Genomic DNA, 21,329 nt, shown 5'->3' on the forward strand with positions numbered 1-21,329 from the left:
ACGAAAGTCTGGACGTTGTTTCACCTTGGTTTCGTATCATGTTGAAGCCACTCACCACAGCAATTCCTGAACATCCGATAAATAACGCAGTTTCTGAAATTCTCATGCTACGCCTCCAAGCCATCAAACAACATATATTTTGTGTCAGCACCTTGAAGATAAGAGTAAAGAGATCAAAGCTCATGTGGAGTCATGTAGACAGTCGTTTTTCTCTTGCTGTATTTGTGAGTGGAAGCGACTAGTAATGGTACTAGGTACTCTCCACCACACACCATGTGGTGGCTTGCGGACTATATATGTATGTATGTATGTATGTATGTATGTAGATGTAGAAGCAGAAGTTCCAAATGAAGACAAGTACTATCCATGCTAAGTCCGAGGAGGTACCGAGAGGCCTAAGATTAGAGAAAAGAGGGCGAAATCACAACAGAACGAAAATAAGTGCATCCACCTCTAGGATTAAATAATATAGGTTTTTAGTCAGTTTCTCAAGGTGGTGCTGTCTGCGACTGTACATGTTGCCCTTGATGCAATGCTTCCTTTAACAGTCGACCGTGCTACGACTTGGCGGTCAGACATAAGCTACTAAGCATCAGTGTAGGCAAGTTGCACATAACGAAGTGAGCCTGTGCCTCACTTTCTGTTAGGGTGCAGGTGGTGATGTGCAGTGTGGTTGGAGTGGCAAAACAGGATTATCACAGTTTTGTTCCTAATTAATGTAGACCCATTCTTGTAGCTAAAATATCCAACAAACAGATGTGATACTGCCACACATAGAAGTCAGATATATTTTACTCTTTGATATGTTCTGAAGCACACTGTAGGTAATATGTTGTTATTTGAAAGTTATTTTATTGCCTAACTGCCATGGCATGATGTAAGAGCCACGTAAATACCACTTACACTCTATTGTTGAAATTCACAGTATGCCACTTGATAATTGTCACATAGATAAATTTTCACGACTGGATTTTATAAATTAATAATTTTACAGACAAAGGCAAGCATAATGCCTCAAAAATGTGTATCTGATTTTTTTCCTATATTATTTCCTTTAGTATTACTCAGTCACTTATGCGCAAAACTGCATTACAGGCTAACTTTTTTTAATCATATATGTTGTTGTTGTCTTCAGTCCTGAGACTGGTTTGATGCAGCTCTCCAAGCTACTCTATCCTGTGCAAGGTTCTTCATCTCCCAGTACCTACTGCAACCTACATCCTTCTGAATCTGCTTAGTGTATTCATCTCTTGTTCTCCCTCTACGATTTTTACCCTCCACACTGCCCTCCAATGCTAAATTTGTGATCCCTTGATGCCTCAAAACATGTCCTACCAACTTATCCCTTCTTCTAGTCAAGCTGTGCCACAAACTTCTCTTCTCCCCAATCCTATTCGATACCTCCTCATTAGTTACGTGATCTATCCACCTTATCTTCAGCATTCTTCTGTAGCACCACAATTCGAAAGCTTCTATTCTCTTCTTGTCCAAACTAGTTACCGTCCATGTTTCACTTCCATACATGGCTACACTCCATTCAAATACTTTCAGAAACGACTTCCTGATACATAAATCTATATTCGATGTTAACAACTTTCTCTAAGTCAGAAACGCTTTCCTTGCCATTGCCAGTCTACATTTTATACCCTCTCTACTTCGACCATCATCAGTTATTTTGCTCCCTAAATAGCAAAACTCCTTTACTACTTGAAGTGTCTCATTTCCTAATCTAATTCCCTCAGCATCACTCATCTTAATTTGACTACATTCCATTATCCTTGTTTTGCTTTTGTTGATTTTCATCTTATACCCTCCATTCATGACACTGTCCATTCTGTTCAGCTGCTCTTCCAAGTCCTTTGCTGTCTCTGACAGAATTACAAAGTCATCGGCGAACCTCAAAGTTTTTATTTCTTCTCCATGGATTTTAATACCTACTCCGAATTTTTCTTTTGTTTCCTTTACTGCTTGCTCTATATACAGATTGAATAACATTGGGGAGAGGCTAAATCCCTGTCTCACTCCCTTCCCAACCACTGCTTCCCTTTCATGCCCCACCACTCTCATAACTGCCATCTGGTTTCTTTACAAATTGTAAATAGCCTTTCGCTCTCTGTATTTTACCCCTGCCACCTTAAGAATTTGAAAGACAGTATTCCAGTCAACATTGTCAAAAGCTTTCTCTAAGTCTACAAATGCTAGAAACGTAGGTTTGCCTTTTCTTCATCTTTCTTCTAAGATAAGTCGTAAGGTCAGTATCGCCTCACGTGTTCCAAAATTTCTACAGAATCCAAACTCATCCTCTCCGAGGTCCGCATCTACCAGTTTTTCCATTCGTCTGTAAAGAATTCAAGTTAGTATTTTGCAGCTGTGGCTTATTAAACTGATAGTTCGGTAATTTTCACATCTGTCAACACCTGCTTTCTTTGGGATTGGAATTATTATATTCTTCTTGAAGTCTGAGGGTATTTCGCCTGTCTCATACATCTTGCTCACCAGCTGGTAGAGTTTTGTCATGACTGGCTCTCCCAAGGCTGTCAGTAGTTCTAATAGAATGTTGTCTACTCCGGGGGCCTTGTTTTGACTCAGGTCTTTCAGTGCTCTGTCAAACTCTTCACGCAGTATCTCATCTCCCATTTCGTCTTCATCTACATCCTCTTCCATTTCCATAGTATTGTCCTCAAGTACATCGCCCTTTTATAAAGCTTCTATATACTCTTTCCACCTTTCTGCCTTCCCTTCTTTGCTTAGAAATGGGTTGCCATCTGAGCTCTTGATATTCATACACGTGGTTCTCTTCTCTCCAAAGGTCTCTTTAATTTTCCTGTAGGCAGTATCTATCTTATCCCTAGTGAGATAAGCCTCTACATCCTTACATTTGTCCTCTAGCCATCCCTGCTTAGCCATTTTGCACTTCCTGTCAATCTCATTTTTGAGAAGTTTGTATTCCTTTTTGCCTGCTTCATTTACTGCATTTCTATATTTTCTCCTTTCATCAATTAAATTCAATATTTCTTCTGTTACCCAAGGATTTCTAGCAGCCCTCGTCTTTTTACCTACTTGATCCTCTGCTGCCTTCACGACTTCATCCCTCAGAGCTACCCATTCTTCTTCTACTGTGTTTCTTTCCCCCATTCTTGTCAATTGTTCCCTTATGCTCTCCTTGAAACTCTGTACAACCTCTGGTTCTTTCTGTTTATCCAGATCCCATGGCCTTAAATTCCCACCTTTTTGCAGTTTCTTCAGTTTTAACCTACAGGTTAACCAATAGATTTTTTCCCCCCTAAGTTAAGTCTTTCCGCTCCCGGGATTTGAATGACTCCTTACCCTCTCCCTTAAAACCCACATCCTTTCAGCTTTCCTTTTCCTTCCCTCTTTCCTGACGAAGCAACCGCCGGTTGCGAAAGCTCGTAATTTTGTGTGTGTGTGTTACTTTATTGTGCCTGTCTATCGGCGCTTTCCCGCTCGGTAAGTCTTGGAATCTTTGTTTTTAATATATAAAAATGTAATTAAAACTATAGTATTCACCGTCTCTGTAATGAATAAGAGATTTATGTGCATGATTACTGCTCCTCTGAGAATATCGAAACAACACTGAGTAACTCACCTATTAGGCTCAAATACACAGTGCAGTCAGTGTTTACTCTTTGTACTATTATGAAGAAACATTACTTGCCTGTCAGTAGTAGTTGCATGCAGCTCAGCCATGCGCACCAAAGCAGCACCTTCAGAAGTGCCCCAGACCCACAATGGTGGGCGATGACCTTGGAAATGTGATGCTGCACGTATCAGCTGCTTGTCTGGCAGTGACTCAGGTACTATAAGCCACATGGGCAAACTGTAAAAAATTACATTTTTGATCAATTTTGTCAAGTTTTGCAAAGGTATTCACAAAAATTCAGCCAAAATTACTTTTGTAGTAGCTAAAACCATAATTTCTGGACAGTTTACATTTTTTTTTTTCTCCATTGCTCACTCAATCTCACCATTACTCCTTATTGTCTCTACAGCTTTTCGTATTGGTTACACTACTTCTGACATTTCTCCTTTCAATCTCACAATCTGTTTGAACATTAACCACTTCATCATTTATTATAATTTTCCTCTATTCCATTTCACTTTTCCTTCTACCCTTCCTGAAAACCTTCACTTTTTGAAGATCCACTACACTATCTTTCACAGTGTAGTATGGCAATAATTGGAAACATACACTCCTGGAAATTGAAATAAGAACACCGTGAATTCATTGTCCCAGGAAGGGGAAACATTATTGACACATTCCTGGGGTCAGATGCATCACATGATCACACTGACAGAACCACAGGCACATAGACACAGGCAACAGAGCATGCACAATGTCGGCACTAGTACAGTGTATATCCACCTTTCGCAGCAATGCAGGCTGCTATTCTCCCATGGAGACGATCGTAGAGATGCTGGATGTAGTCCTGTGGAACGGCTTGCCATGCCATTTCCACCTGGCGCCTCAGTTGGACCAGCGTTCGTGCTGGACGTGCAGACCGCGTGAGACGACGCTTCATCCAGTCCCAAACATGCTCAATGGGGGACAGATCCGGAGATCTTGCTGGCCAGGGTAGTTGACTTACACCTTCTAGAGCACGTTGGGTGGCACGGGATACATGCGGACGTGCATTGTCCTGTTGGAACAGCAAGTTCCCTTGCCGGTCTAGGAATGGTAGAACGATGGGTTCGATGACGGTTTGGATGTACCGTGCACTATTCAGTGTCCCCTCGACGATCACCAGAGGTGTACAGCCAGTGTAGGAGATGGCTCCCCACACCATGATGCCGGGTGTTGGCCCTGTGTGCGTCGGTCGTATGCAGTCCTGATTGTGGCGCTCACCTGCACGGCGCCAAACACGCATACGACCATCATTGGCACCAAGGCAGAAGCGACTCTCATCGCTGAAGACGACACGTCTCCATTCGTCCCTCCATTCACGCCTGTCGCGACACCACTGGAGACGGGCTGCACGATGTTGGTGCGTGAGCGGAAGACGGCCTAACGGTGTACGGGACCGTAGCCCAGCTTCATGGAGACGGTTGCGAATGGTCCTCGCCCATACCCCAGGAGCAACAGTGTCCCTAATTTGCTGGGAAGTGGCGGTGCGGTCCCCTATGGCACTGCGTAGGATCCTACGGTCTTGGCGTGCATCCGTGCGTCGCTGCGGTCCGGTCCCAGGTCGACGGGCATATGCACCTTCCGCCGACCACTGGCGACAACATCGATGTACTGCGGAGACCTCACGCTCCACGTGTTGGTCAATTCGGCGGTACGTCCACCCGGCCTTCCGCATGCCCACTATACGCCCTCGCTCAAAGTCCGTCAACTGCACATACGGTTCACGTCCACGCTGTCGCGGCATGCTACCAGTGTTAAAGACTGCGATGGAGCTCTGTATGCCACGGCAAACTGGCTGACACTGACGGCGGCGGTGCACAAATGCTGCGCAGCTAGCGCCATTCGACGGCCAACACCGCGGTTCCTGGTGTGTCCGCTGTGCCGTGCGTGTGGTCATTGCTTGTACAGCCCTCTCGCAGTGTCCGGACCAAGTATGGTGGGTCTGATACACCAGTGTCAATGTGTTCTTTTTTCCATTTCCAGGAGTGTAGCATAAATTAAGATCTGTTGATGAGGATTTAGATTTATATAATTTCCCTAAAGGATGCTGTATAATTGCAGTTGTAGCTTTGCTAATTCAATGACAGAATCATCAAATTTGCACGAATATTTTACATTCAATGACACTTTACTCAGACGCTGAATTTTAATCAAATTTGATCTCGTCATAGAGAAGTAATGTTGTGGGGATTTGCTATCTGAAGAGAAGACGAATTAAGAAAGTATTTATTCTCTACCAGCAGATCTAAATTTTAGACGAGATAGAAAAGTTACTCATACGAATAACAGGCTGCCCTAAACAAAACATTGGCATGATGAGGAAAAAATGACATTACATTTACAAGCAACATGTTTCTTCTCCACATTTATGAAGGAGGAGAAAAATGTTGCTGACACTTCAATGGTACTACAGAAAAGAATAAATAAGTAGGAGGTCCATTTCAGAAGAACCCCCCCCCCCCCCCCCCTCCCTCCCACACACACACACATTTGCACATATGTAAAAGGTGAAAAACAATTGTTAAAGGGCGCTTAATGTGTCTGACTACTTTGGTACTGTTTTTAATACCTGTTTGCGTGACAAATGATGGGAACTGAATACCACAAATCACGAGTTGAACGTGGGTGGCCAAACACATTAATCATTAGTAATTTCTTATGCTTTGTGAATACAGTTGGCTGCTATTTTATGCTATTAGATGCCAAGTTAACCACTTCCTCAGATATTGTAGCAAATTCGGAAGTAAGAGACTCAAGGATGTGATTGCAACAATAAAAGTGGACCTCGGACTAAGTTACATGTCAATCTGTTACAATATTCATTTATTGTATTTATATTTGTTGGTTTCAGCAACTCACAACACGTACAATAAAATAAATACCGTAAATATGAAAATCAGTGACCAACCTTAAAATCCATAATAGCTCTACACACTGAAAACAAATGTAATCAATTTGTATCTTCTGCCAAAAGGAATCATTAGATTCAGCTACTCTCATTGGCTACCACATATCACCCAACTGGCTACGACAAATGACAACAAACAGACAGCAGCAGCATGCAGAGGAAGAGCTGCTGACACTAAGTTCACTTTAGCTAAAAATTAATATTGGATATATCTGAAATTTTCTATTGTTTCTTACTATTTTTTGTGTGTGCACTTCTTCAAGTCTCTTCTTTTCACAAAAATTCTATAAAACTATAATCAGCAGCTATTTTCATTCAAACCCTCAGTGAACAGCCCTAAACAACTCATTCTCTCTCTCCTCTCCAACTAATAATGTCAGAAGTGCTAAACGTTTTTTCTCCGTGACCATATTGTCTATCATATGTCCATGTCTGTTGTTCAGATCTGTTCTATCCAGTGAGTGGTTTGTGTGTGTCCCCAGGATGCCAGAAAATTCTAGTCTTCTCTATCACAATTCAGATTAAAAATTCGGTACTTTTCTGCACCTTGTGTAACTCCCACTCCCCTTTCTCCACTGTTTGATTTCGGTCATTAAACTTTTATTTATAACTTTTTTTCTAATCATCACATTTTATTTCCCTGTCTTTTTATTACTATGTACCACTTTCGTTATCATAACAAACCTGTTGTTCCCTTGCATACAAATCACTTCTAAGTGCCAAACACAGAGCGATGCTTTTGCACTGTCCTTCAATACAATCTGTTACTGGCATTATAGTAATTGCACACTAAACTAATAGTTCATCTACTGCTAGTTCAGTTATGATCTAAATTTTGGCTTAGCTATACTTCATGTCAGAAATACGGAAGTAAAATATTTTCATGAACACATGGCATTAGTAAAATCATCATGTATTTGAGAAATTAAGTAACATATGAAAATCGTAAATGGCTGTAAACAATTTTTCAATACTGTAGGTATCCACGTGATCAAATTCAACTAGATTTTAACAACATAAAACAACAAAAACTAAATGAATATTAAAAACCACTCATCCATAACAGATGAATGTGTGGTGCACACACACACACACACACACACACACACACACACACACAACAGAAAACAGTGTTCACTAACTTCCAAGCTCTAACTCTTTTCCTAATAGAAAGTCCCCACCACCGCACACACTACAGCAGCAACAACGTGTTGCTGTGACAGTGGTAGTGCGCAATTGGTTGTGTGTGTGAATGTGTGTACTTTCTACATGAAAAAGAGCCAGAACTTGAAAGCTACTGAACCTGTTTTCCATTACATGTGCATGCCTCTGATTAGTCAGTAATTACACAAAGCCTTTGCAAAAGGCGTCAATACCTGTGCTGGTGGCGCCACAAAAATTACAACGAATACCTCTGGCTCTTCCTTGCATCGAGAGCTTGCTTCCTTGCACAGCAAGGATTATATCCACTGTCATGGTTGAAGGTCTTCTCACGCATTCTTATTTCCGCAGCCTCTAAGTACAGAATCCCGGTATGTTGAAGTCTGACATGGAATTATGTAATTACTGACCAATCAGAAGCTATCATGGGCTATATAACACCACCAAAGCAGCAATTTTGACAGTCAGTTGCTGCTGACAAAGACAATGGAGGTAATCATTGAATGCTCAACGTTTTACCTAGAATTGGTTTGGCAAGAAGATGGAGAATGTTTTATACAGTATTTTTCCCCCATTGGGTTTCAAAATTCTGTTTTTACAAGTGGAACACTTCTGTTTAACAAGTCTTGTATATTATTGTGAGAGTTAAACATCTGAAGCGCTGTGTACCAGGACACATCTAATAATGAAAAACAGTGTGGCCAGCTCCGGAGTCACAGTAGCCTCATAAGGTAACAAGGTGGGATTATCCAAATTCTTCTTATACCACTCCTGATGCCAATAACACTTTTTTCCCTTTCCTGATCTCTTTCTGTTAACAGTACAAATATGGCAGTTACATGAAATAATTAAATCTTTTGTTCAATCAGTATTTCATTACTCAATGTTTAACTTACCAATTGCTGATGACAACAGTACACTTAGTTATTAGGGAAACATTTTTTTTTAAAGAAACGATGATGCTTTACCATACTTGCAAACTATGTTGTTGTTGTTGTCTTCAGTCCTGAGACTGGTTTGATGCAGCTCTCCATGCTACTCTATCCTGTGCAAGCTTCTTCATCTCCCAGTACTTACTGCAACCTACATCCTTCACAATCTGTTTAGTGTATTCCTCTCTTGGTCTCCTTCTATGATTTTTACCCTCCACGCTGCCCTCCAATGCTAAATTTGTGATCCCTTGATGCCTCAGAACATGCCCTACCAAATGGTCCCTTCTTCTTGTCAAGTTGTGCCACAAACTCCTCTTCTCTCCAATTATATTCAGTACCTCCTCATTAGTTATGTGATCTACCCATCTAATCTTCAGCATTCTTCTGTAGCACCACATTTCGAAAGCTTCTATTCTCTTCTTCTCCAAACTAGTTATCGTCCATGTTTCACTTCCATACAAGGCTACACTCCATACAAATAATTTCAGAAATGACTTCTTGACACTTAAATCTATACTCGATGTTAACGAATTTCTCTTCTTCAGAAACACTTTGCTTGCCATTGCCAGTCTACATTTTATATCCTCTCTACTTTGACCATCATCAGTTACTTTGCTCCCCAAATAGCAAAACTCCTTTACTACTTTAAGTGTCTCATTTCCTAATCTAATTCCCTCAGCATCACCTGACTTAATTCGACTACATTCCATTATCCTCCTTTTGCTTTTGTTGATGTTCATCTTATACCCTCCTTTAAAGACACGTTCAACTACTCTTCCAAGTCCTTTGCTGTCTCTGACAGAATTACAATGTCATTGGCGAACCTCAACGTTTTTATTTCTTCTCCATGGACTTTAATACCTACTCCAAACTTTTGTTTTGTTTACTTTACTGCTTACTCAATATACAGATTGAATAACATCAGAGAGAGCCTACAACCCTGTCTCACTCCCTTCCCAACCACTGCTTCCCTTTCCTGTCCCTCAACTCTTATAACTGCCATCTGGTTTCTGTACAAATTGTAAATAGCCTTTCGCTCTCTGTATTTTACCCCTGCCACCTTAAGAATTTGAAAGACAGTATTCCAGTCAACATTGTCAAAAGCTTTCTCTAAGTCTACAAATGCTAGAAACGTAGGTTTGCCTTTTCTTCATCTTTCTTCTAAGATAAGCCGTAGGGTCAGTATTGCCTCACATGTTCCAACATTTCTGCGGAATTCAAACTGAACTTCCCTGAGATCGGCTTCTACCAGTTTTTCCCATTCGTCTGTAAAGAATACGCGTTAGTATTTTGCAGCTGTGACTTATTAAACTGACAGTTCGGTAATTTTCACATCTGTCAACACCCGCTTTCTTTGCGATTGGAATTATTATATTCTTCTTGAAGTCTGAGGGTATTTCGCCTGTTTCATACATCTGGCTCACCAGATGGTAGAGTTTTGTCAGGACTGGCTCTCCCAAGGCCATCAGTAGTTCCAATGGAATGTTGTCGACTCCCAGGGCCTTGATTCGACTCCGGTCTTTCAGTGCTCTATCAAACTCTTCACACAGTATTTTATCTCCCATTTCTTCTTCATCTACATCCTCTTCCATTTCCATAATATTGTCCTCAAGTACATCGCCCTTGTATAGACCCTCTATATACTCCTTCCAACTTTCTGCCTTCCCTTCTTTGCTTAGAACTGGGTTTACATCTGAGCTCTTGATATTTGTACAAGTGGCTCTCTTTTGGCTCTCTTTTCTCCAAAGGTCTCTCTAATTTTCCTGTAGGCAATATCTATCTTATCCCTAGTGAGATAAGCATCTACTTCCTAACATTTGTCCTCTAGCCATCCCTGCTTATCCATTTTGCACTTCATGTCGATCTCATATTGTATTCCTTTTTGCCTGCTTCCTTTACTGCATTTTTATATTTTCTCCTTTCATCAATTAAATTCAATATTTCTTCTGTTACCCAAGGATTTCTGCTAGCCCTCGTCTTTTTACCTACTTGATCCTCTGCTGCCTTCACTACTTCATCCCTCAGAGCTACCCATTCTTCTTCTACTGTTATTTCTTTCCCCCCATTCTTGTCAATTGTTCCCTTATGCTCTCCCTGAATCTCTGTACAACCTCTGGTTTAGTCATTTTATCCAGGTCCCATCTCCTTAAGTTCCCACCTTTTTGCAGTTTCTTCAGTTTTAATCTACAGTTCATAACCAATAGATTGTGGTCAGAGTCCACATCTGCCCCTGGAAATGTCTTACAATTTAAAACCTGGTTCCTAAATCTCTGTCTTACAATTATATAATTTATCTGAAACCACCTAGAATCTCCAGGATTCTTCCATGTATACAGTCTTCTTTTATGTTTCTTGAACCAAGTGTTAGCTATGATTAAGTTATGCTCTGTGCAAAATTCTACCAGGCGGCTTCCTCTTTCATTTCTCTCCCCCAATCCATATTCATCCACTATGTTTCCTTCTCTCCCTTTTCCTACTCTAGAATTCCAGTCACCCATGACTATTAAATTTTCGTCTCCCTTCACTACCTGAATAATTTCTTTTATCTCATCATACATTTCATCATTTCATCATCATCTGCAGAGCTAGTTGGCATATAAACTTGTACTACTGTAGAAGGCATGGGCTTCGTGTCGCCACGATAATGCGATCACTATGCTGTTGGTAGTAGCTTACCCGCACTCTTATTTTTTTATTCATTATTAAACCTACTCCTGCATTACCCCTATTTGATTTTCTATTTATAACCCTGTATTCACCTAACCAAAAGTCTTGTTCCTCCTGCCACCGAACTTCACTAATTCCCACTATATCTAACTTCAACCTATCCATTTCCCTTTTTAAATTTTCTAACCTACCTGCCCGATTAAGGGATCTGACATTCGACGCTCCAATCCGTAGAACGCCAGTTTTCTTTCTCCTGATGACGGCGTCCTCTTGAGTAGTCCCTGCCCGGAGACCCGATGGGGGACTATTTTACCTCTGGAATATTTTACACAAGAGGACGCCATCATCATTTCAGCATACAGTAAAGCTGCATGCCCTCAGGAAAAATTACGGCTGTAGTTTCCCCTTGATTTCAGCTGTTCGCAGGACCAGCACAGCAAGGCCGTTTTGGTTAGTGCTGCAAGGCCCGATCAGTTAATCATCCAGACTGTTGCCCCTGCAATTACTGAAAAGGCTGCTGCCCCTCTTCAGGAACCACACGTTTGTCTGGCCTCTCAACAGATACCCCTCCATAGTGGTTGCACCTAAGGTACGGCCATCTGTATCGCTGAGGCACGCAAGCCTCCCCACCAATGGCAAGGTCCATGGTTCATGGTGGTATATGACCATAAAAATTTAACGATGCTAAAAATTGTTTCAAGATCCACATTGCATCTTTAACCCTTTCACTGATGTGGATATGGATAAATATCCATCATATAACGTATGTGCCATTGTGTGCTACCATTTGTAAAAATCTTGTTTCAATATCTTGAACTGTTATGAGATATGACAACTGTTATGACCAAATAATTTGAAACACACAAGGACATGAATGGGTGCATTGCGTGCAGCTGTCCATCAGATAATAAAAGAAAGACATCGTTCTGCTCTCAATTAAAAAAAAAAAGATCTCAATGTCTTATGCACATTTCATTCACTGCAATGCATGGGCTAAAACCAACCAAATGCAAAGTTTACACAATGTGAAACTTCCCGGCATATGAAAACTGTGTGCCAAACCAAGGCTAGAATTCGAGACCTTCGTTTTTTGTGGGGAAGTGCACTTGCCCACGAAAGGCAAAGGTCCTGCTAGGAAGTTTCATATCAGTGCACACTCTGTTGCAGACTGAAAATCTCATTCTGTTTAAGCAATGCATTTTTACCTCTGCTAATCTTTAAAATTTTGTGCAATGTTTTACTTAATCTGATGTAGCACAGTAAGTATCAGGAAAAGCAAGAAGTTATTTGGTTGTTTACTGAGTGAAGATATCAGACTTAATAGGTACAAAAGTCAGTTTTTCTTCTTTTAACTAACAGTTTTTGAAAAATCAGATTGAAGGTATTTCATATCAGCCGGAATGCCATCTCTCAGTGCAGGCACCAACATCTGGCGAGCAGTACAGCCATAACAAATGCTGTCTTCAGCACAGGATGCAGAGAGCAGTCAAGGTTAATAGCCCTCATCTTCCACTTTTCAACAAATGTTTTACTTTTCCTAAAAACTTCATATTTCAACAGTTATTTGTAATTTTCTTGATCAGAAATGTTTAAACCCAAAATCCTGAGCCACAGTTTTTCTATTTCCAAAAATATAAAAATTTAAAGAAATAATTTCTTAGTTTGTTAATTACTCCAATTAGAAGAACACACTTTTTAGAAACTTTTTGGCAAACTATAGGAATCACACGCACATTAATACTTCACTCTTGTAAAGTAATAGCAAGGGTTTTGCCATTCTATTAGTTAAACTTACTTCACTGACTATTGGATTTCTATCCCCTTCAATTTTCCTGTTTTTATGTTAATATCTAAAATGGAATAACTTTAACAGTTTGTAATTTCCGTAATATGCACAAGCATCTCTGAATAAGTGCCGTGTACAAAGTCTTAAGTAATTTGTGCCAGTTATAGAAACTGTACAGCTACTATGTCAGTTGGTCAGAGCCTGGTAATATGAATGTGTAAATATCAGTGAGTAATGACTATGTAAAGTTCATAGTGAATCTTGTAAAATGTAGAGTTGCTTTGTTGATTGCTGCCACTTGAAAAAAATTCTGAACATTTGTGTATCTAACTGACCTAAGCAAAGACATCTGTCCTACAGTTTATAAAGCTGATCATCAAATTACACCGTACGTTAATAAATGCAAAGAGAAATGAAATATTCTACAGTTCTGTGTTCATCATTTAAAACTAGTTAATCATAATCAATAATCACAGAATGAGAATTAAGGCAGATATTCTACGAGACATACGAGGTAGAGGCATATGAACCAGGTTAGTAAGTTACAACTTAACTTAGAAATTTTGCTTTCAAAGTTGTGAGTCTTCCAGAACATATTTTCACTCTGCAGTGGTGTGTGGGCTGATTTGAAACTTCCTGGTGGGTTAAAACTGAATGCCTGACCAGTACGTGAACCCGAGACCTTCGCCTTTTGTAGACAAGGTGCAAGGTAGCACTTGCCGATGAAAGGCAAAGGTTTGAGTCCCAGCCGGGCACACAGGTTTAATCTTGGGTCTTATTATTTATTATTCTATAACACTGTGTCACTTACAAAAACATGCAACTGAATAAAAATTGTAGAAACAAATGGTGTAGAAAGGATTACAGTGTTACATTTTACACAAAGCTGAAATCAAAAACAAATAATGGAAAGGATTGTATGTTTCAATCTACCCTTTCCTTACTTGTTGAAATCAAAAGCAGATATTCTATGACACCATTCAACTGATCACTTACCTGGAGGATATCTCAAAGTTTCTGTTAACAGAAGAGATTCTCCAGCCACTACACTTTGAATTTTCCAGCTCATTTTGCCAATCCTCCACATCTCTGTACATGCTTGTCAGATGGCGACATGCATAATAGTAGGGTTCTCTGAAAATTAAATATGAAAAAGATAGATATAAAGACATAATTTATCAGAACAATTATAAAGGATGGATTATGAAAATACACAATTTATTTAGCATTGTTTACAAAACTTCAATTTTGTCACACACAGCTTTGAGCAGATCTAAAGAAAATTATTTTATGCAGGTGTGGGTTCAATATTGTGTTGTTAGCAATGACATCAGTTTAAATGAGTTTATTCTTGGTTATTAACGAAACAGTGTACATGATTACACAAGGACACACATTTACATTTATTTTACGTGCCCTAGGTCTTGAGATAGTTACTGTTTCAAATATTTTATTCACATTTTGTAATGTGTTGTAGAACCAAGAATCTACACCCAGCAAAGAAACTATGTAGTAATTGAAAATGATTCAAGTACTTAACAAAACCCATAAAGAAATTAAATGATGATATAAGATATAATGGTGGTTTACAGACAAAATGGAGAGTTTATCATTACCCAATAGGCTGTTAATTACTACAAAACAGTCACAGTTTTTTCAGTTATTTTCCCAGTATTTAAGAATGGAGTTTTCTCTGGAAATAATACAACTAAACAAAACAGGGTATATGAGGGAGTGAGGCATGGTTTTCCTACAGTTAATCAAGCCATACCCAGAAGAGTCGCCAAAGCAAAATACATTTGGCTGTTCAGTGGCCAGCCTGTGTCTGACTCCTGGTCTTTTTAATTTCCAATATTTAAGGCATTCAGAATGCAAATGGTGCAAGTTCAGAGATGTCAGAGTGCAATAAAAGTAAAAAGACAGCATAAACTTCACAAACATAATTTACTTTATTTTGAAATAGACATGCAGACAGCATACACGAACTGGAACCGACAACTATGATCGAAATGGAAAAAATTTACTTACTTCAGTAGTCTCCTGAAAATACAAACAAAATTGTACACAATATGACAGCTCAATGTTTAATACTTTCATATGCGTTCCTATATTGAATACATTTACCTATGTATTCACATATGGAACAATTAATCACTACCTTCAGACTCAGCATCATTTTCAACAAACTATTTCTGACGTGTTTTTGCAATGCAAGCAGTATGTTTGAAGAAAGAGTGATGAATGAGAAAAATAAAAGGCAGCAAATCCAACAAACTTTTCTTCCTTCCATCTGTAACTAGACAACACTGCTTATAGTGGTCTTGTTCCAATAGCTGACTATTTGTCTTCTTTTACCTTTCCTTGTCAAATTAATTTCATCGACCTGTATATCAGGTTTGATGCTGTTTTTGTATTTTAGTGAACATGCACATTCCTTTTCACTCTCCATGCACTGATGTGAAACCAATTCACTGTGTGGACGTTTGCAATTTCTTTGTGCATAAAACATCAGTATGCATTGAGTGAACTATTTTAACCTTTTACTTGGCAGTGTTGCTCTCAAGCAACATCAAATTTACGTTGGCCTTATGGGACAACAAACACTTCTCAGTGACCTTTACTGGCATTGTCGCCTCCAGACAATGTTCCTTTACACACTGTGAATACCAGTTGTTGTAATAGTTCAAGGTTTTCCACACGAGATGGCATTTTGTGTTGTGGTGTTACAGAGATCTCCTCGTGTGAGCAACAGTGGTGTCTTATTTTGATTCTGAAAGATCAGATTTCAATAAATTGGCAGTAATCTTAGTAGATTTTCTAGAAGAAATACCCAGAGGTGACTTTACAGCAGAAATATTTCAATCTAATATTGTTTTGAATTACGTAAATAGTATAAAACTTTTATGTTGTCTGTGAACAATATTACCCATAGTTGGGAGATGTGCCACTAGTATATTACATATGCTTACGGTGTGACAGAGTAGACATTTTTATTTTCAGGGGCTTTTATAGCTATGGATACCAAAATATTTTATGGAATTAATTTTAGTAAGGTGGGCAGACAATAAAATCGTGACACTTGCAAGCTCAATTTGTGGTGTCCAACCACTCTCAACAGTAAAACGATGGGGCAGCAATGAAAGAAGAAGAATTGATGTGCCCTGTCCCAGTATTGTATGTCAGTACAATAAGCATATGGGAGGAGTTAATCTTGCTGGTATGTTGATAGAGCTCTACAGAGTACCAATGAAAACTAGGCGTTGGTACATGAGATTGTTTGGATTTATGCTAGATCTGAGTGTTGTAAATGCCTAGCTAGTATTTCGAAGAGAATCTCTGGACAAGAAGACCTCATTGAAGTCATTCAGGGCAGATATTGTCAATGGTTTAATGTTTTCAGGGAAAATGGAAATAGGAAGGCCCTCAATAGACATAACACCACCACAAAAGAAGAGGAGGAAGCCAACAGCTCCAAATGTTACACAAGATGTCCGATTTGATAACATGGAGCATTGGCCTGTATACGATCCCATAGGACATTGTTGTTATTGTCCATCTGGATATTCTACAGCCATGTGTTCAAAATGCAATCTAGTATTGTGCTTCGTTCCAAAGAGGAACTGTTTCCAAACATTCAATTGCAAAAAGAACTAGAAGGGAAAATGAAACAGTTCTATTACACAGCAGGAACGCATAAATGTGTTTATAAATTAAATTATTCACATACAGTAAATCATTTGCTTGAGGTTATTGGCAAACACATTTTTCTATAATATGTATAAATGTGGTCTACTGCTGGCAATGTTGCTTGTAAGCAACATTTCATTATTTTCCTAATTTTTGTCAAAAATTTCTAAAACTGACATGTACATAAAACCATTCTTTTCATCAAATGAATGTATTCCAAAGTTGTACATATACAGATTCCTCTTTTAGTATGGTGTTGATGTGGACAGTTTCAGAAATGGGAGTGCCTTCTGTAGATCTAGGGTCAGCACATACAAGTCATTTGAAATATTATCTGCATCTGATTTCAAATTCTCCCTAGCCTGAGCAGCTTTTCGTGAGTGTACATCTCTTTCCTACGTCATTGACAGCAATGCAGCTTCGTCCTGTTCCATTTATATCTTCTTGTTCATTTTATCAGACGAACTGCATCCGTCTTTTGATGGTCGCTTGAAATGGAGATTTAATTATGTTGAAAAGTCATAGTAATAGAACAATTTTTGAGGACTTGTACTCCGATCACCTCAGTTCTTGCCTTCAAGGTACATGTCCTTTTTGCAAAGAATGCAGTAATATTGTTGTTATAAATATCATGTTTTTTAGAGTTTTGTTTCGTGTTTTCTGTAATTTACAACCTACATTAAGTGAATAAATATTGGTGGTGTGTTTATAAGCTAGAACTTTGTTCGCCGTTTAATCATTGTGTGTTGTTTTGGATGCGTTACAGTGCTTTACATAATTTCCTGACAGCATTGGTTTAAGAGCGTTGTCAAAAAATATTGTGCATGCCAGGCTTGTGGGTTGGTGTTTCACTGGAGAGACTGAAGCAGGGAAGCTAAAAATGTGTCAGATGAAGCTCTTCCATGGAGTTGTAGATTACTTAGTCAAGACAAGAAATTCATGGAACAGGGAAGAAATATTTGTGCCTTCCAGGCAGCATTAGAAATGGCATATTTTGAATTAGATATGTTGAAGAGGAAAGATACAATGGGAGCTGGGAGAAGGTGACAAGTAATAGACAGAAGGCGGAAATCTCAGAAATCAGATTTCAAATTCCAGTTAGCAATCCCATTTGACTTGCTACATGAAGTAGGACAAGAGCCTCAATCAGTTTCTGAGCTTAATACGGTGAAGTAGACTTGTAGGAATGACTTTAATGCTAGGAGAATAAAGGGGCCTTATGCAGAGATTCTGATGGTGAGCATAAAGTAATTAGCAGGAAACAGCATGGCTAGCAACATAGAATATAGCATTAAAGGTGACCGGGAGGAAAAAAGAGTAACAATGCACATGCTCATGAGGTGTTTGTCAAAATTTTGTAGTGACATGACCAGCCCTGACTTAATACGGCTGTTAGCCACATGAACAAAGAGCTTGGCGAATTGCTTTTGACTGAAATGAAGTCTCATATCTGTGCTGCACCTGTTGCTGTATTGGGAGATGTGTATACAGTAATCATGGCCTGCACCTAAATAGGAGGGAGGACAGAAGATTACCTGAGCATCTTGTAGAAAATATAGGGGGGGGGGGGGGGGGGCACAAGCACACAAATCCCTGTATCCCTGTGATTACTGGAATCAAAGGGGCATATATTTAGTTTAGCGTCAGGTTACAGACAGAGAGTATTGAAAGAAATTAAAGCACTAGAAGACCATAATATATATATATAACAGTTTCCAGAAAAATGAAATCAGTTTGTTTCGTCAGAACATTGGGGGTTTAAAAACAGTATAGATGAACTTATTGAATGCCTAGAAGATGTGAAAAATTCTGAAGGGATAGATATTCTGGCCCCCTCTGAACACCATGTAACCACAAGGATTGAGAAGTTAAATACCTTGCATCATTTTAGTGTATAAGTTAACACGGTAAAAGGAGCAGTTCCAACATACATAGAAGTTGGACACAAGGTCAAGGGGACTGATGACCTCAGAAGTTTGGTCCCATAGGAACTTACCACCACCAAGGTGAAAAACATTGAAAACAAATAGTTTTTGTGTTGATTAGATCCTAGAATCATGTGCTTGTGAAGTGTTACTGAAAAACATATCTCTGATAATTATAACAGTCTACAGATCCCCTTTAGGAAACTTTCAGCTATTTATGAGAAATCCAGATGCATTTTTTGAGCTGCCTGTCAGACACGAAGAAACAGTAGTTCATGGAGATTTCAATGTAGATTTCTTAAAAGATAGACAGGAAAAATGAACTAGAATTATTGTTTGGGCATTTCAATTTAATTTCAGTAGTCAATTTTCCAACTCGTGTGCTGAAAAGTAGTAGGACACTGCTTGACAATGTTTTTATAGACAGTGGTTAAGTTGAAACAATTAATATGAACTCAATTGCTAATGGACCATACTATCTGATCATGATGCACAATTCATGGAAATAAACAAAATGGTGCCTTACTACTCTGAGGCAGGTTCTTACAAAATAGTGAGGCTTATAAAGAACAGGACACAAATTTTATGAGCAAGCTAAAATGGTTGGTGTGGGACCAGACATATTTAGAAAGAGAGACTATGTCAAATTCAGTTTCTCCATAGGAAATTTGTGTTAATATTTGAAAGTTGTTTTTCCTAAAATTTATCGAGAAGATTCATTTAAAAAAACCACACATATAAGCTGTGTATAACTAAGGGAATTAAAATCCCATGAACAAGGAAGAGGAAAATTTACAGTAAAGGTCAACGTCAGTCAAGATCTGACATTACTTGTACACTACAAAAAAATACTGTAGCATTTTGAGGAAAGTCACTAAAACGTCCAGAAGTATGCAAGTCCTGACAGAAATAAATAATGCAGATAGTCTGATTAAACAAAGGAAAATGGAATGTAACAATATTATAAGAAGGAAAGTTGCTACTCACCATATAGCGGAGTCGCTGAGTCGCGCATCACAGATAGTAAGATTACAATTACATGGAGCATTGTCAAATGGGAGGCAGGACAGCCAGTCAGTGTGTGAGATTCCACAACAATTAAAGTAAATGACAATGTTAGGACAGACAATTCACAAGTTGTAAGCACCTTTAACAGTCACTTTCTAAACATAGCAGCAAATACAGGATTAAATGGTTCAGTAGACGAAGCAAGAGAATATATTAAAAATTTCATTCCACAAAATTTAAAAGAGGAAGTTTCAAAGTTTTTTTCCATAATGTTTGATGTCAATTTAATCATTGTAATTAATTAGTTCTCTTTGTCATTGGGGCTGAGAGCCTGCACAAGTTGTAATCAAAAGGGCTTGAACAGCAAAATCCGTCTCAGAACTTTACATACACTTGGTTATGGTATTCCAAGTTCTCGACTGGCTCTATTGGTAAACTCACTGGGACTGTGCACAAAACTTTCTTGAAGCCGTCGGACATCATCCCCTGACACATTTGATTGGCCTGTGCTTTTTCCTTTACACACTCTCCCAGTCTGTTTAAATTGCTTAAAGCAAAGACTAATGCTTTTGCGAGTTGGTGGTTGAATACTGAATTTGATATTAAATGCCTGCTGCACTGAAATTTGTGACCCACTTTTTGCGAACTCAAGAATGCAGAAAACCCTGTGCCTCACAGTTGCCATCCCACTCACAACTGACAGTGAAATTGAACGATAGCCCTATTGCTGTGCGAAATCTACCGGCCACTTCTGAAACCATCACTGCCCACCTGCCAAAAACTTTGAAACTTCCTCTTTTGATTGGTATAAAGCTTGTTCATTTTGGATTTGTACTTGAATACATATGAATTTTTGAAAACGGGTCCATCATTTAGAACAATCTTGTACAATCACTCATGAAACAGTACAAGCCTTAATAAAAATATTCCACCAGTTGATATTTTTTGTGATTTTTCAAGGCATTTTATTGAATCGATCATGTTACTCACTTGAAAAAACTCAAGTATTATGGAAGTGATGGCTTTAAGTATAGCTGGTTTGAAACTTACTTAACAAACAGAAAGCAAAATGCTGTGCTGAATAATTCAGTCATTGTCAGGAAGGTAAAAATTTTTCATGACTGAGGGAAAATAACAGAGTGTATCCCAAAGGGTTCAATTTGGCGTCCCCTCCTATTCCTTATATATCTGAATCGCATTCCACTTAACATTCAACAAGCAAAATCATTACTTTCGGCACACGATTCTAGTGTTATAATAAATCCCATTAGAGAGAAGGCAACAGAAGAGTTTGTCAATAATATTTTCCAAAGAATTATTAAGTTGTTAACTGAAAATGGACTCTCCCTTAATTTAAAAACAGGTTAGATTCAGTTCCGTACAGCAAGTAAGAGTCATACCAACAGCAGATGTAGCACATGAACAGGCATCACACAAATTTTTGGGTGTACATATGATGAAAACTTGAACTGGAAGAAACATACTACTGAGCTCCTCAAACAAATGAGTTCGGCTAGTTTTGCACTTCGTATAATTACTAATCTTCGAAACAAAGTTATCAGCCTACTGACATATTTAGCATACTTCCACTCAAATGTCTTGCCCCAATAAC

The 21,329-nt window shown here is 38.9% G+C and overlaps 1 protein-coding gene across 1 annotated transcript in view; it reads right to left on the bottom strand.

The window, feature by feature from the left end:
• LOC126281788 (myotubularin-related protein 10-B) overlaps window positions 1-21,329 on the bottom strand; it is a 122,724-nt gene that overhangs the window by 85,788 nt on the left and 15,607 nt on the right. Inside the window, exons 6-7 of the mRNA XM_049981001.1 lie at window positions 14,094-14,231; window positions 3,677-3,838 (exon numbers count right to left, since the gene is read on the bottom strand). Coding sequence (XP_049836958.1) covers window positions 3,677-3,838; window positions 14,094-14,231 — 300 coding nt within the window. The remainder of the gene's footprint in view (window positions 1-3,676; window positions 3,839-14,093; window positions 14,232-21,329) is intronic.

Source organism: Schistocerca gregaria, chromosome 7 (assembly GCF_023897955.1).
Source record: "Schistocerca gregaria isolate iqSchGreg1 chromosome 7, iqSchGreg1.2, whole genome shotgun sequence".
Lineage (NCBI taxonomy): Eukaryota > Metazoa > Arthropoda > Insecta > Orthoptera > Acrididae > Schistocerca > Schistocerca gregaria.